Source organism: Coffea arabica, chromosome 8e (assembly GCF_036785885.1).
Source record: "Coffea arabica cultivar ET-39 chromosome 8e, Coffea Arabica ET-39 HiFi, whole genome shotgun sequence".
Taxonomy (NCBI): domain Eukaryota; kingdom Viridiplantae; phylum Streptophyta; class Magnoliopsida; order Gentianales; family Rubiaceae; genus Coffea; species Coffea arabica.
In genome coordinates this window covers 45711601-45727959 of record NC_092324.1, presented here as the reverse complement: position 1 = coordinate 45727959, position 16359 = coordinate 45711601, and the positions used below count along the sequence as shown (strand labels likewise).

Genomic DNA, 16359 nt, shown 5'->3' with positions numbered 1-16359 from the left:
TAAATTCTGCAGTCTTAATTTTGATCACTAAATCAAGGTAATTCGCTAAAAATCAAACGATTTGGTCTACTAATTAGATTGAGTCTTAAAATTCCGGGAATGGAAAAGAATATCAAATAAACTCCAGGAAATATTGGTACGTTTCCTGTCTGGCTGCATCATTATTATTATTTTTTCTGATAGAAAATAGAGTTCTCATCAACCTTGAACAAGATCAGCCGATAACAATGGCATAACATTGACAAAGCCTAATTCTTATTGGATTAATTTATCTAGAAAATGGCTCTATTAGGAATATTCCAAATTTAAATATCGCTTCCACGAAGCATAATGCAGCCAAAATCCACTTCAATTTAACAGTTTCCAAGATGTCGGAAGCAAAGAAAACCTTGATCAATTTGCCTATAAAGATGCACTTTCAACATGGCTGTTTCCAAGTTAATCAACATGATGGTCAACATTCAACTGAATTTCTTCTGTAGATAAAACTGAATTTAACAGATGTATACATCCAATTATTCATTTCCGGTGTGTAGCTCTAGCTCATCACAGAGGCCTTCTGTCCCTGTAAAATATGATTTCATCAGCTTTATTGGAACCTCTCTTCCATTTCCATCCAAGGTAATTTTCTCCCTCTATTTCTGGTGTCGTTTCTTTTTCTGTTTTCATTTTTTTTCGAATGTTCCTTGGCCCGTAAATTGTCGCCATTGGTAAAGCCACTGCCGAGAAAGCTGGAGAAAATCTTAACCGGGGTACATGAAACAATCAAGAAGAATACGGTGGAACTGATAGATGCATTTGTTGACTTGGCGTTTGATTTTGTTGATCAGCCATTGCTCCCGTCTCAGGTACATGCCTCCATTTTATTTTTCCCGGGGCATAAATCCGATATGCATCCAGGAACGCTTAATATACGAACAATAAGCACATGATAATTAACCAGAAAAATGATGGGTGCAGGCAAATTTTGCTCCGGTAGAAGAGTTGGAAGGGGCTATTCATGTTGCGGATATAGAAGGGATTATTCCAGACGATTTTCCCGACGGAGTTTACATCAGGAACGGTACGTATATTTCGCACCGGCCTCTGATGTGACTGGCGATCCTTAGTCAGGTTCATGGCACGTGCCTACACTGGCCAAAGATACATTTCATTATTAGTTTTATTTTTCCCTAATTGGAAAGGTTTTGAGCTCAGAATCTCTAAATCTCATATTTCAATATTAGGTATACGATTTCTACAAAAAAGTTGATTGACTTTGTTGATTTATAAATACTTTTTTATATTGGGTTTTAAAACAATTTTTTTTTGTAACTGGATAATTTGTAGAAAATCAATATACATGTGTATCAAAAGTATCACAAAAAATTACTTAACATACATATTTCATCACTTTAATGACGGTTGGAAGCACAAACCCAATGCTTTAAAAGAGTTGTAGGACATTGGTGGTTTTTTTTTTCTTTTTTTCTTTTTTCCTAAGAATAACAATACTTTCCTACTTTTAATTATTTGTAGGGCATTAGTAGGTTTTTTTGGCCTACTCTTGTATGAATTTCCTACTGCTCGATCAAACTTTACTTGATCAGTCACTGTTTGACGATGACACTGTACAAATGGTCATCCTCAAAATCTTCATGAGCCCAGTTCTTCTATTAGCTTCCATTCTTGGAAATTCGATTTGCCATCAGCCATGTTGCTGTTGGAAGTAATGGCGTCCTCCAGAAAGAAAATTATACTTCTAGTTGTAGCCTTTGAGTTTTCTTGTTGTACTACTGTCTTTGGATGCCGTCCACTTTAGGAGCTTATTCAATATGGAGGATATTCTCTAAACCTAACCAAGAGATTTATGAAAACTAGTGGAACTAAGTTGTTGAAACATGATGTTGGCCTGGCCGTATGATCAAGAGCTCAAATGATTCTTGATTTCTGAATTACGGGATGGGAGTGTCTTGAATTAGAAGTCAAGGTTGAGAACTTGTGTTACAATTAGCTCAAAATAAATTGTGTTACAAGGTTGAATTCTTTTACCCTCTTTATTCTAGTTATTTATTATTACTTTTATCTTTATAACACATTTTTCAAAATTTGAAAAAGTTAAGAGAAATCAAGAAGTATTCCCTTGCCCATTATAACCTCCTATTCTTGATCTTTTTCGTGATATTTGTGTAACTTCTGGATTGAGTGTAGTGGTATCAGGACTGTAAGAAATTAACATGTTAAACACTGGGGAAATTTTAATTTAATTACATAAGCGGGCACTAAGGCATAATATATCTTTTCATGATGGTTGGCATAGTGCCAAATTAATGGATTTAACATCCAGCTTATGCAGCCCACTAGATTTCAATAGGTAGGGTTCAGTCTTTCAAAAAAAAAAAAAAAAAAAAAACGAGGGTAGGATCTAGGCCATGCATCCAAAAAAATTTTGATTTTTGTGCAGAGGCTTAGATGATTGCAATGTAATGATACATAATTTATTCTGTTAGACTGTTTCCTACAAAGTAATTTCGTTTGCTTCTGAAATATGTTTCGATATGTAAATAATTGACCACGGAATTATATTTCTGTATTTTACGATGTAAGATTGGCTAATATGGACAGAAACTGCATACCAAATAAATGTTTGTCGCATTTCCAATTAATCAATTACCAACTTAATCATTCCAGACTGAAATCTATGAATTTGCAGGACCGAACCCACTTTTTGGAGGATACAAATCAGCAATTTCTATGTTTGGAAAATCAAGCCATACATGGATAGAAGGAGAAGGAATGCTTCATGCATTATATTTTAGTAAACTGAGCAGCGGCACCAGGACCATTTCATACAAAAACAGATATGTCCAATCAGATACATTCAAATATGAAACAGCAAGAAGAAAGCCTGCTTTCCTTCCAGCAATCGAAGGAGATTCACCAGCTGTTTTTTCTGCTCTTATGCTGAATTTGGTAGGCTGGCATTATTAAAATTCACTTGATTTATTAAATAATAATGTGGGATCATATTTTAGTTACCTGATGATTAATAAGTGTACTTATGATTAAAACGTGTGCCAGCTACAGCTGACTAACACAGCTAGTATTACTGTAGTTGTTAATTATTGCATGGAATCATTATTTCATAAAATTTTTTCTCGAGTCAAAAAGTTTCTTCGATCATTATAGTATATGACTGAAGACTAGGAGGCTAAATTGCATTCATCAGACTAAAGTCTCATTTTCCATTTTACCCATTGATTTTTTTTTTTTTGGGTGTCAATTTAGCTATTGAATTTCTAAGATTGCACATCACATCACAGGAAAGAATATCATATGATTTTGCTTTATACATCAGCGTAATGAAGACACATGATTGGAGGAAGGGACGGGATAATTAAGGCTCCAGAATAGTTAGGAATTTAGGATGGGGCAAATCCTCAAGCCACCTGTTTATTTATGCCTTGTTTATGAAGTGTCTTATCCTTAAGTAGAAGGGCGGCGACAATTTTGGAATATGCATATTAGATTACCAAAAAAGTACCCGAGATTGGTACTTTTTAAAATATTGTTTGAATATTAAATTCTTCATCAAATATTGTTTGAATCCACTTCCTGATTAAGATGCTTGTTTCCTTATCCAAATTAGTACCTTATTTGCACCAGGAAACTACAGAAAATCTGCCAGTCTAGAACATTAATCAAGAAAACAATAACTCTGTCCAAATTAGCACAATAACGATAATGATTGAACTAATTAGTCCCAAGATTAATAACAGGATAGGTAATCCCTTTTAATCCCTGACTGTTGAAACAATTGAGTCCCTAGACTTTCTACACAATGCTGTTGTAGTCACTTTGCTGACAACTTGAGTTTATGTTTCTCGTCACAGTTGAGATTTGGCACTGTTGACAAATTCCTTAGCAATACCAACGTTTTTGAGCATTCTGGGAGATTCTATGCGATTGCTGAGAATCATGCACCTCAAGAAATTGACATCAAGACACTTGAAACTATAGGAAAATGGGATCTTCATGGAGCTTGGGATGGACCCTTTACTAGCCACCCCAAGGCACTCAAACAATTCACATGTATCATGAATGTCATCACTATGGTAACTTTACATATATGAACTGATACGAGTTTTTCATGCTTGCTAAGGGATGCAGAAAGTTTTATTAACAGGAGAACTTGTAGTGTTTGGGGTTAGTGCACAAAGACCATATATGAAGCTGGGAGTCCTATCAGGTAAGGTTTTGTTGCATTTTATCACTGATTAGCCTCCAACAATAGCCGCTGGCTGAGACCTTTTCATCCCTGGACAGCTGACGGGAGGAAAATGAAACATCAAGTGGACCTTGAACTAAAAAGGTGCACTCTTTGCCATGACATAGGGGTTACAGAAAGGTAGTCTATCTTAATCTAGTCGGAGCATGTGTTAGTCCAAAATAACTAATTTAATTATGACACTATCTTCATAAGTTTCAACTCATTTTGCAGCTATAATGTGATCATGGATTTTCCACTAACTATAGACATAAATCGACTGATGACTGGTGGCTCGTATGTACTCCTTAGATCAATATTCGTGTCTTTTAATGAATCTAGATCAGATTTTGGAATATGTTCCAGTCATCTCTTTCATTTGTTGGCTTTGTAGACTAATAAGGTATGAGACAGAAGGATATGCAAGAATTGGAGTAATGCCTCGTTATGGAGATGCTAAGTCCATCAGGTGGTTTGAGGTGGAACCATGCGCTGCACTTCACATGATTAATTGTTTCGAGGATGGTGATGAGGTAATTATTGATTCTTCATCAAATAATCAAGCTAATTTTTACCTGAAAAGATAATTTGTTTCTGTTTTTGGTGCACATGTACCAGTCCTTAAATTGAAAGCTACCTCATCGTTGTAACAACTAACAATTGACACATTTTTGAAGTTATTATTGCACTGAGCAGATTGTAGTGATGGCGTGCAGAGCTCGTGGATCAATTATACCAGGACCTGAATTTGGTTCTAACAAATTTGAGTGGTTTTCCAGAGGTTTTAAGCATATAAGGTCAGTAGATGCATCTCAGAAAGATTTACAGGATGGAGCATTTTTTAGTCGTGTTTATGAGTGGAGATTGAACATTGAATCTGGAGAGGTGAAAGGAAGATATCTTACTGGGACAGAGTTTTCTATGGAATTCCCTGTTATAAACGAGAAATTTACTGGTGTTAAAAATAAATATGGATACACACAGGTTGTTGATTCTGCGGCAAGCTCAAACTCAGGTACCCATGTAACTGCCATCTCTGTAGAGTCTAGACGCAAGTCTTGCACTCTGCCAAGAGCTTTCTTAATTAAAATCGACTGGGTGATTGAAATTCTCAGGGATGGCAAAATATGGTGGACTTGCAAAGCTTTATTTTGAAGAGAAAGCATTTGACCTTTCACTGGTACTGTTTCCTGTGCTATTCTTCTGTGCTTTTCTTGAAGTTTCGAATTCCCCTTCCCTTATTGTTTTCTGAAATACCAAAATCATTGATTCTAGTTGGATTACCAGCCTGAAGAGTTCATGAAGGTTGAGCGTCACAAGTTTCAAGAAAACACATTTTGTTCAGGAGCCACCTTTGTCCCTAACTCTGTTGGTGTTGAAGAGGATGATGGTTGGATCATCGCATTTGTACACAACGAACGGACTAATATATCTCAGGCAAGTTATATCACATTTACTAAGGTAGAGAGTGTGTAGAAGGTATTGTCTATTGATTCCTTAGCAATAAGTTTTACAACTGCCATGCCCTCTATCCAGGTCTATGTCATTGATGCCAAGAAGTTTGCAAGTGAACCAATTGCCAAGATCATGCTTCCAAGTAGAGTGCCGTATGGTTTTCATGGAGCTTTTCTGGCATTATGTTCACAAGGCTAGCAACATCTTTGACGTGAGATCAATGTGGAGTTATATATTGCACATTCAGGGCTAGCACATTCAGAGTTATATATAGTGACGTGAGATCAACATCTTTGATGTTCACAAGGCTAGCAACATCTAGAGGCGTGCTTGTTTGCACATTCAGGGAATACCGAGGTTTCTGTATGGACATTTAGGCAGAGGGTATATTCCTTTTCTTGTGTAAAAGTTCTTCCTTGTCTGAAATATTTACCTATTTTTCGTTTGAAATCTAGTTTTCAGATCTAATATGTGAAAGAAATAACAATCCAGAGCTATCTAGGGTGTTAGATGTGCATGGTTGCCCTCCTTCATTTTTGTCCTTGTGGTATTCTTTATTCTTATATGCTCTTTATTGCTTTAATCTGAAGCAGATGATGGCCGTTCACATTCAAACTTACATGTAAAAAGCAACAAATATGTATATAATTACAAGTTCTAACATGCAGTACCAGATAAACAGCTGAAGCAGCTGGCATCTCTCCACTAATCCTTTGAACAACCAGAAACATGTTCTTAATTTTCAGGGGAAAAAGAAAAATTGATAGTCTGACTGAATCAACCAAAGGTGATGACAGTTCATTTGACAGTACTCATCTTTGGAGACAAAACCTTTGCAGACAAAACCTTATTATTGCCAGATTAGCTGGCTACGCATCTGAATTTCTGAATTGAACTGTGGAACATGCTTGATAGATCAAAGTCTTCATTTGTAGGACAGTTTTGAACAGGCTTTTCAATTACAGATTGCCGCTGTCTTATGCCTTTGAGTGCACAAGTGAAGGAAGTGGCGATTATCTGGAGTCATAAAAATCATTTGTGGCTCTTATCCTCCTTTGTTGTAAATAGCCTCTTTTGTTTAGAGGCTATCGGCAGAGATACCGTTCACCGTACTATAAAATATGAATAGTAGATAGTTTTTTCCCAGCTAACGACGGAACATCTTACTTGTAGATGCTGTTTCAACGTTCAACACAGTGCTAAAAAGAACAACTTTTGGGGTGCTACAATTGTATCTGTGGTTCAAAGTCGCGGTCGCTGTCCGGACCATTCCATATCGGTCTTAGCGAGACGCAAATTTTAAAGCATTTAATATTCTAAAAATTGTGAATAATATTCAAAAATATGCTAAATAAAAATAATTAAAAAATAGCAAAACAGAATCTGTAAAATGTAAATTTGCTAGTTGACTCGGATGACGCGAGCCGACTCGGCCGAGACTATTCGTATCAGAGACTTTTTGATAGGTTGCAATTTTATCATTTATTTTATTATTAATTTCCCCTATTACCTGACCCGATGTGGATTAATTGTTAGATTCTACTCACTTTTGGCAATTAGTATTTATTTCAGGGAGTAGAACGGAAATACCATAACAAGTACCAATTTGGCAATCATCGGGAAAGAGTTCAAGTAGAAGGCATCCAGGGACATTTTTGGAATATCAAGACACGATCTTTCTTGGTAATTTGGCCGAAGACAGCATTAAAAAAGAAAAGGCTGGAGTCTTCTTCCTCTCGCGAGGGGACGCCGCATAGTAGCAGTAGGAACTAGATATTAGATAGCAGACAATTAGACAACTCTGGAGATTACTTTCTTACTTGGTTTTTTACTTTTCCCTCTTTTCGTCTTTTAGTAGTTGTGCTCCCTGCGTATGTCAGGGACAATTAGAAACAAGCAATCACTCTCTGTAGCTTTGTTTTTCTTTTCCTGATTGAAGCGAATTGAATTCTCCCAATTTCCGAGACAATGGCCGCGACTATTGCTTCAGTTTTGTATGGGTTCCCTCATCAACGATGAACTAAACCCTTTTTTCTAGTCAAGAAACAATAGAAACTTTGGTTCGCTTAAAAATTGTGAGATCGATTTAATTTTATCTTTTTCTCTTATTTATTGATATTTGCATATTCTACGATTGCAGTGCTTATGGTTGTTTAATTGATTGATTATCTTTGATCCGAATAGTGAATTGATTTAGTAACCTATTGTCAATTAGGCATTAAATCCGTAATTGTTTAATTGCCATGAAATAGTGACAACTGGCATGATTGGATTTGTGTCGGGGGAATACGCTGGCTAATTTAAAATAATCCTGATAGTGCGTTATTTGGTTAGAATAGGACTCCTCTAATAAGTAAGGTAATTGGGGAAGTAAATCTTACGGGCGTACCTAGGATTATTTCTTAATTAGAGCAGTGATTAACGGGCGTACCTTAATCACCAACACAGTAAGGAGGGATAGACTGTCATCGCTTGTTTGACAGTTATAACCTATTTATTAGTAAATAATTGGAATTGCCTTTGTATCGATGATCAATTAGGTAAACCATTACTGAAGTTATTTCTTGGCTAGACCTTTAGTTATTATTACTCTAATTTTAGTGAATTGTCATTTAATTTCTAATTAGCTATTTATTTTTATTTGAATTCCTTTGATTGTCATCGTTTATACGAAAACACCCCCTTGTTACTGTGGATTTGAAAAGAAACAAAATATCTCCAATTCCTGAGGATACGACCCTACTTGCCATGTATACAAATCAATAATTATTTGTGAAAAAACCATCCCACTCGGGTTTATTGAATCAAGGAAACTCTTCGAAAATAGGGTGAATCAAGTAACCCATTGCACATCTAAAGTCCCTGGTCCAGTATTTGGAATCGAATTTTGGTTAGTTTAATTGACAATTAGGTTTATTTTTATTATTGCACAGGCATCGACAACCTGTCAATTTTTGGCGCCGTTGCTGGGGACTGGCGTTAATTATTTGTTTCTTTTTAAGTGTTATTTTATTTTAATTTTCTGGTATTTTTTCTAGTGTATGCCTCGTTCTTCTCGTACAGGCGAATTGATTTTGATCCTGAAGTAAAGAAGACTGCACGCCGAACTAGGAAAGAAACTAGACAACTCAGAGAGGAGCAATCCAATGCTGCATCTCAGGGACTTAATCTAGAGGTGGAGTCGACAAATTTGTGTCGTGATAATTTGAGTGATTCAGACCAAGAGAAAGTCACTATGGCAAATGCACGAACACTAAGGAAGTTGGCTGCTCCTGATTTAAATTAGCAGCTTTTATGCATTACTTTCCCAAGTTTGAATGATAACACTCTATTTGAATTAAAATCTGGTCTAATTCATCTCTTGTCATCTTTCCATGGTTTACCAGGTGAGGAGCCGTATAAGCACTTGCAAGAGTTTGATGTCGTTTGCAACAGCATAAAACCCCCGAGAATTACAGAAGAGCAGATAAAAATGAGGGCATTCCCCTTCTTCTTGAAGGATTCTGCAAAAGACTGGATGTACTACCTACCACTAGGTAGCATCACCACATGGGACCAGCTGAAGAAAAAGTTTTTGGACAAATATTTTCCTGCGTCTCGAGCTGCAAGTCTAAGGAAGGAGATATGTGGTATCAAGCAGCATTCAGGAGAGTTGCTTTATGATTACTGGGAGCGATTCAAGAAGTTGTGCATCAAGTGCTCTAAGCACCAAATAAGTGAGCAATTGCTCATACAATATTTTTACGAAGGGCTACTCTTCAGCGACAGGAGTATAATTGATGTTGCAAGTGGAGAGATATTGGTGAACAAGACTCCTCGAGAAGCGTGGGAGCTAATTGAAGGAATGGCCGAGAATTCGCAGCAGTTTGGTACGAGGGAGGATGTCCTGACACGCAAAGTGAATGAGGTAGAGACATCTTCTACCCAGCAGTAGTTGACGGAGCTAACATCTTTTATTAGACAATTGGCTGTAGGAAATGCATCACAAGCCAAGGTGTGTGGAATTTGCACTGCTATGGGTCATTCTACAGAGATGTGCCCAATGATTCAAGAAGAAAGTGCGGAGCAAGTGAACATGGCTGGTCACGCGCCCGCGCCAAGAAAACCCTATGACCCGTACTCGAATACGTACAATTCAGATTGGAGAGATCACCCTAATTTCAGCTATGGAGGAAATAGGCAGTTCAATTTTGCACCAAATAAACAGCAAGGGCATCAACAACATTATCAACCTTGGCCGCCGCCACTCCCTTCGAACTCAAGTCCGTCCATGGAGGAGATGATGAAACAATTAATTGCTAATCAACAAAAAACGGATTCTGACCTATAAAGTATGAGGAATCAACTGGGACAAATACAAGCGATGCAGAGTCAGATGAGTCAGATTGCGATAGCAATTAACTGCCTAGAATCCCAAGTCCAAGGTAAATTGCCGTCTCAACCTGAATTGAACCCGAAGAACGTAAGTGCGATGACCCTAAAGAGTGGGAAGGAAATTCAGGGGCCTGAACTCACGATTCCAAAGGACAAGGATCAGGAAAAGATTGAGAACGAGATTGAGAAGGAGGGAAGTAATGGCAAAAATCCAGTGGTACTCCCTGACCCGATCGTTGAGGTCAAAACTCATCCGCCTCCCTTTCCTAGCAGATTGGAGAAATCGAAAAAGCAGGATAAGGAGAAGGAGATCCTGGAGGTGTTCCGCAAGGTAGAGATCCATATTCCCCTGTTAGACGCAATCAAACAAGTGTCGAAGTACGCAAAGTTTTTGAGAGACCTGTTCGTCAATCGAATGAGGCTGAGGGAAGATGAAAGAGTTATCGTGGGGAAGAATGTGTCCGCGGTTCTACAGAGGAAACTCCCACCGAAGTGTGGGAACCCAGGTATGTTTACTATTCCCTGTAAGATAGGTAACACCCAGATTGAAAAAGCCATGTTAGACCTAGAAGCATCGATCAATGTAATACCAAAATCTATCTATGCTTCTCTGAATATAGGTCCATTAAAAGAAATTGGGATAATAATTCAACTAACTGACCGAACTAATGCATACCCTGATGGGTTGGTTGAGAATGTGTTGGTCAAAATTAATGATTTGGTATTCCCAACTGACTTTTATGTATTCGACATGGATGATGATCATTCTCTCGACTCTTCACCTTTGCTATTAGGTAGGCCATTCTTGAGTACTGCCCAAACTAAGATTGATGTTAGTAAGGGTACTCTCACAATGAAATTCGATGGAGAAATAGTCCATTTTAATATTTTTAATACAATAAAACATCCTGTTAACTCTCATTCTGTGTTTGCTACTCATGCTACTAATCTCTCTGTGCAAGAATTTTCTGAGTTTGGTTGTAGGGATAAATTCAAAGTTCCTGCGAACAAGTATCAGGGGATGAAAACAATTTATGAGGTGAAAATGAGCAGAAAATTAAGAAAGAAGGCTACACTCAATGGCTATTTGGATCCCGGAGAAGGGCCATCGATTACAAGGAAAATTGAATTACATCCAGATTGAAGAGCGGTGTTTAACGTCTAGCCAAAGACGTTAAAGAAAGACGCTTATTGGGAGGCAACCCAATTTCTTTTAGTTGTTTGTTCAGTTTTTTTGTTGGCTTAAATATGTTTTCATAGGGTTTAACAGATTTCTGGCTTAAATTTTCATTTTTTTATGATTAGTAGGTATCTGTCTGACATGACGCAACGTGGCACGATGCGACTTCCTAGTGCTTGGTCAGAAGGGTTCTTGCCTTCTTGACGTGCCCGCGTCATGTTCGCGGGAAAGGTAGGCATTTAAATCTCAAAAAATTTCGAGGTCATTTTCATCTCAAATTTTGAATTTCAAAAATACAAAAAAAAAAAAATTTTCGTTTGGCCATAACTTCAAAAATGAAAAAAAAAATGGAAAAAAAACCAAAAACTATTTTATTTTTATTTTTCTCTTTTCTTTTCTTTCTTTCTTTCTTCCTTTCTTTCTCTTTTCTTTCCTTTTTCTCTCCTGTTTCTTCTTTCCCCTCTTGGCCACATCTCAAATTCACGCCGCCGCCTCCTCATCTTCCACCAACGCTGGCCGTCGACACCGCAACCACTCGTGGCCGTCGCCTTCCGCCACCGCCTCTCTCGCTCTCCTCGACGCCTCCGCCTCTCCCTCGCCATCCATCTCTCCCTCTCTCTCTTAGTCAAATTCGCCGCCCCCTTCACCGCCATAGAGCGCCATCGACGCCTCCGCCGTCAGGCGCCGCGCGCCACCACCTCTGTCTTCTTCTCTTCACCGCCATCATTCTCTTCTGCAGATATTGTTTTGCCACTGTCTACGGTGGAGGTATTTGACAATCACTTCCCAATTTCTTTTTGGTATTGTTTGGTGCTGTTGGGTTTTCCAGTGATTTGGATTCTATGGACAATTGACTCGTTTCATTACTATGGGGTGTACCAGTGGTACTGGTTGGGGTATTTTTGACTAGCATTTGTTATTTCTAATTGGTTAGTGATAGAGTAACTATTAGGCACCTTTTGCGCTATTATTTTGTCTTAATTTTGGTTACTTACGGTGCTAAGTGTTGAGATTCTGCTCAAATTTGGTATTTGTGTAAAGTGTAGGTGGTTGGTATAAAAAGTGCTCTCACAAAGCAAATTATCAGAAGACTTTATTTCATGGCGTGCCCACGCCATGAATTGAGGAGATATACCTAAAAGTCTGACACGCGGGATTGGTAGCAGCAGGAGGGCAATTGGGAAATCAAAAGGCTCATGGGCCGCAGAGGTGTAGAGGATAAAAAACTCTAATCCTACAAAGCTTTAAGGACTCTGAAACTTACCTTTCTTTTCGGCGGCTATTGTGAGGGAATTGGCTAATAAAAACAAAGCCAGAATCACGTGTGATAGATTAGATGAGCTTTTAGTTTGCTCTGGCAGACGTTTCTTCCTTTCTTTGCGGCGGTGAATAGAGGAAAGGCCAGAATCACGCGGGCTTAGGAGATTAGCTTTATTTCTTCCTGGAGAACGATTGATGCTGTGTTTTGGCTTTTGTACGAATTTTGTAAGACTTTTGCTTGATTCCTTTTCTTCTCCGGATAGACACGAAGCAAGAAAAGAGACAAAAAGACTTTTCCTTTTGCTTTCTGCGTTATTTTACTTTTTTCAATTCTTTGGCAATTGCGTGGATGTTATCAATCAAATCAAGCGAGAGTGACACGATGAGGAGCGGCTAGGTTTCTCCTCTACCCAAAGGTCGACGCGAAAGCGCGGTCCCCAACATATATGAGATCTAATCGAATTTTCATTATTTCTTCCAATTCGTTACTATTCGTGCATTTTCTGGATTAATTGTTCATGGGTATTTTATTAATTGAGTATCAACGGCCGGATATTTAATTTAATATAATAGCCTACTGCCACGTTAACTGAATTGAATCCGTAATTGTTCGTTTAGTTGACACCTAGTGACAACCACCATAATTGGATTTATGTTGGGGAAACGTAAGATCTAATTTAAATAAACCCTCTTAGCGTGTTTATTGGTTAGGGTTGGGTTCTTCTAGTTTTAATGCAACTGGATAATTAAATTCCTACGGTCGTACCTAGGGTTATTTTCTGGTTAGGGAAGCAGTCAATGGTCGTACCTTGACTGTCGAAAAAGTAAGGAAGAACTGGTTGTCAGAACTTGTTGATAGCTAAACCAACCTAGTGACGGATGAATGAAATATCTTTGCATCGATGATCATTTAATTGGACCGTACCTGAAAAGTTGATCCTTTGAGTAGAATTTCATTAATTGCTATTTTTAGTAAATTGTACTTGTGGAGTTATCTTTTGAATTTTATTTATTTCATTTTCATTTTCATCCCATTAATTATCCCCCAATTTTATTCTATTGACTTGAAAAGAAACACCTTCTTACCCGTTCCCTATAAAATCGACCCTACTTGCCATTGTATGTAAATTTAATATTTTTATAGACAATTCTAGTATATCGGATTAAGCACACTCTTCGAGAATAGGGTGAATCAAGTAACTCATTGCACACTTAGGGTCCCTGCTCCAGTACTTGGATTTGTTCTATAATTAATTGTAGTGGTAACTAGGACTTTTTAGTAATTATTATTGCACAGACTCGGCACCTGTTAGTTAGCTGCCTGATTGAAAAGGGAGAACTTGTAATTGTGAGGTTATTGTCAAATTTCTAAACTACTATTGCTGGAATTGCCGATTTTGAGTTGAAATATTCATTGTCCAATTGGAGACTTTGACGAGATTTTGGATGGACAGAGTTTTGCATTTGCTGGTTGAATTGAGTTGAAATGTCTCAGAACTTGGCCGCGTACTTCCATCACATCGATTTCCCTGCACCGTTCCCGCCTACCTCTTAGCCACTCATGAGAGAAGTTTCCTTGTCCTCTTCACTTTACTTGTTTTCTACTCTCCATTGGGGACAATGTTGGATTTAGATGTGGGGGGATCAGCTGTGGTGCTAGTTTTTCTAGTTTTTAGTTTTCAGATGTTTTTCTTTTATTTTTAGTTTATTATTTGTCTAGTTTTCGTTTACTTTTTTGTCATTTATCTGTCTAGCTCTCCTATGACTGCCAAAGTTTGATATTGAATTGTTGACTCTAATTCTACTATTGCCAAATTTTAATAATAAAAGTGTATCGAGTTAATGTGGTTGATTCCAAGAACATCTCTTTGGTGAATATCGGTGATTGGTTAACTCTTTTGATTTTTTTTTTGTTAACTTTTCTAGATATAGGAAATGATTGTTGGCATTTTCATGTGAATTGATCCAGTTATTAACTTTAGTTCTCTATGTTTGAAGAAATGAGGCTAGCTGCTGCTATTTTTATTTTTTCTTCTGTGTTATTTTGAATTATTGTGCTATCTGACTGTGAATAAGGTTGACTGTACTTCGCTATGTGTTACTACTGAGTAACCGAGGATCTTCACCTAAAGTGTCGATTCTCGCATCAAAAAGTAGTAATTTCTATGAGTACGTAGTCATATAGCGGTAGGAGCTGAGTAACCGGGCTCCTTCATCTGACAAATGTTAGAGTTCGCGTCAAAAAGGCTTCAATGGCTAAAAACTAAGTCTTTTGTTACTATTGAAAAAGAAAAAAAAGAAGAAAAAAAAGAAAAAAATAGAAAACGTGATAAAAAAAAGGTGAAAGTTGTGTCAGTGTGTGATAACAGTCAGCTTGCCGAATCGTGGACTTAATGTTGAGATTTTGATTAATAATTGAATCATTTGCTGATAAATGTTGAACGACCATTCCTTTCTCTTATATTAGTTAACCTGGAATTGAAGGAGTTTGTAGTTTAGAAGCTAACCGGAATGATGTTTCTTGGACTTGGCCATTGATGCTTGATTTCTGTTTTTCTTGGTATCTTGGCAATATAGTAGATGGAGTAATACCCACTGTCGAATATTGGTGTTTGTTTGCTGTTCTGATGCTTGAGAACAAACATGATTTAGGTGTGGGAAGAATTGATAGGTTGCAATTTTATCATTTATTTTATTATTAATTTCCCCTATTACCTGACCGATGTGGATTAATTATTAAATTCTACTCACTTTTGACAATTTGCATTTATGTCAGGGAGTAGAACGAAAATACCATAACAAGTACCAATTTGGCAGTCATCAGGAAAGAGTTCAAGTAGCAGGCATCCAGGGATATTTTTGGAATATCAAGATGCGACCCTTCTTAGTAATTTGGCCGAAAACAGCATTAAAAAAAAAAGGTTGGAGTCTTCTTCCTCTCGCGAGGGGACGCCGCACAGTAGCAGTAGGAACTAGATATTAGATAGCAGACAATTAGACAAACTCTGGAGATTACTTTCTTACTTGGTTTTTGACTTTTCCCTCTTTTCGTCTTTTAGTAGTTGTGCTCCCTGCGTATGTCAAGGACAATTAGAAACAAGCAATCACTCTCTGTAGCTTTGTTTTTCTTTTCCTGATTGAAGCGAATTGAATTCTCCCAATTTCTGAGACAATGGCCGCGACTATTGCTTCAGTTTTGTATGGATTCCCTCATCAACGATGAACTAAACCCCTTTTTCTAGTCAAGAAACAATAGAAACTTTGGTTCGCTTAAAAATTGTGAGATCGATTTAATTTTATCTTTTTCTCTTATTTATTGATATTTGCATATTCTACGATTGCAGTGCTTATGGTTGTTTAATTGATTGATTATCTTGGATCCGAATAGTGAATTGATTTAGTAACCTATTGTCAATTAGGCATTAAATCCGTAATTGTTTAATTGCCTTGAAATAGTGACAACTGGCATGATTGGGTTTGTGTCTGGGGAATACGCGAGCTAATTTAAAATAACCCTGGTAGTGCATTATTTGGTTAGAATAGGGCTCCTCTAATACGTATGGCAATTGGGGAAGTAAATCTTATGGGCGTACTTAAAATTATTTCTCAATTAGAGCAGTAATTAACGGGCGTACCTTAATCACCGACACAGTAAGGAGGGGTTGACTGTCATCGCTTGTTTGACAGTTATAACCTATTTATTAGTAAATAATTGGAATTGTCTTTGCATCGATGATCAATTAGGTGAACCATTGCTAAAGTTATTTCTTAGCTAGATCTTCAATTATTATTACTCTAATTTTAGTGAATTGTCATTTAATTTCTAGTTAGCTATTTATTTTTA

At 37.4% G+C, this 16359-nt stretch overlaps 2 protein-coding genes across 2 annotated transcripts; both read left to right on the top strand.

Moving 5' to 3' along the window:
* Positions 1-454: 454 nt before the first annotated feature.
* LOC113704896 (carotenoid 9,10(9',10')-cleavage dioxygenase 1-like) lies at positions 455-6221 on the top strand. Its single transcript, XM_072062088.1, has 13 exons — positions 455-621; positions 717-848; positions 961-1063; positions 2693-2952; positions 3873-4052; positions 4150-4228; positions 4306-4387; positions 4481-4543; positions 4641-4779; positions 4943-5261; positions 5362-5426; positions 5522-5683; positions 5783-6221. The coding sequence occupies exons 1-13, from the start codon at positions 502-504 to the stop codon at positions 5897-5899; spliced, it is 1821 nt and encodes a 606-aa protein (XP_071918189.1). The 5' UTR covers positions 455-501; the 3' UTR covers positions 5900-6221.
* A 3813-nt stretch (positions 6222-10034) lies between these two features.
* On the top strand, positions 10035-11219 carry LOC113704895 (uncharacterized). The gene has a single exon (XM_027226762.1). The coding sequence runs from the start codon at positions 10035-10037 to the stop codon at positions 11217-11219; it is 1185 nt and encodes a 394-aa protein (XP_027082563.1).
* Positions 11220-16359: the final 5140 nt, after the last annotated feature.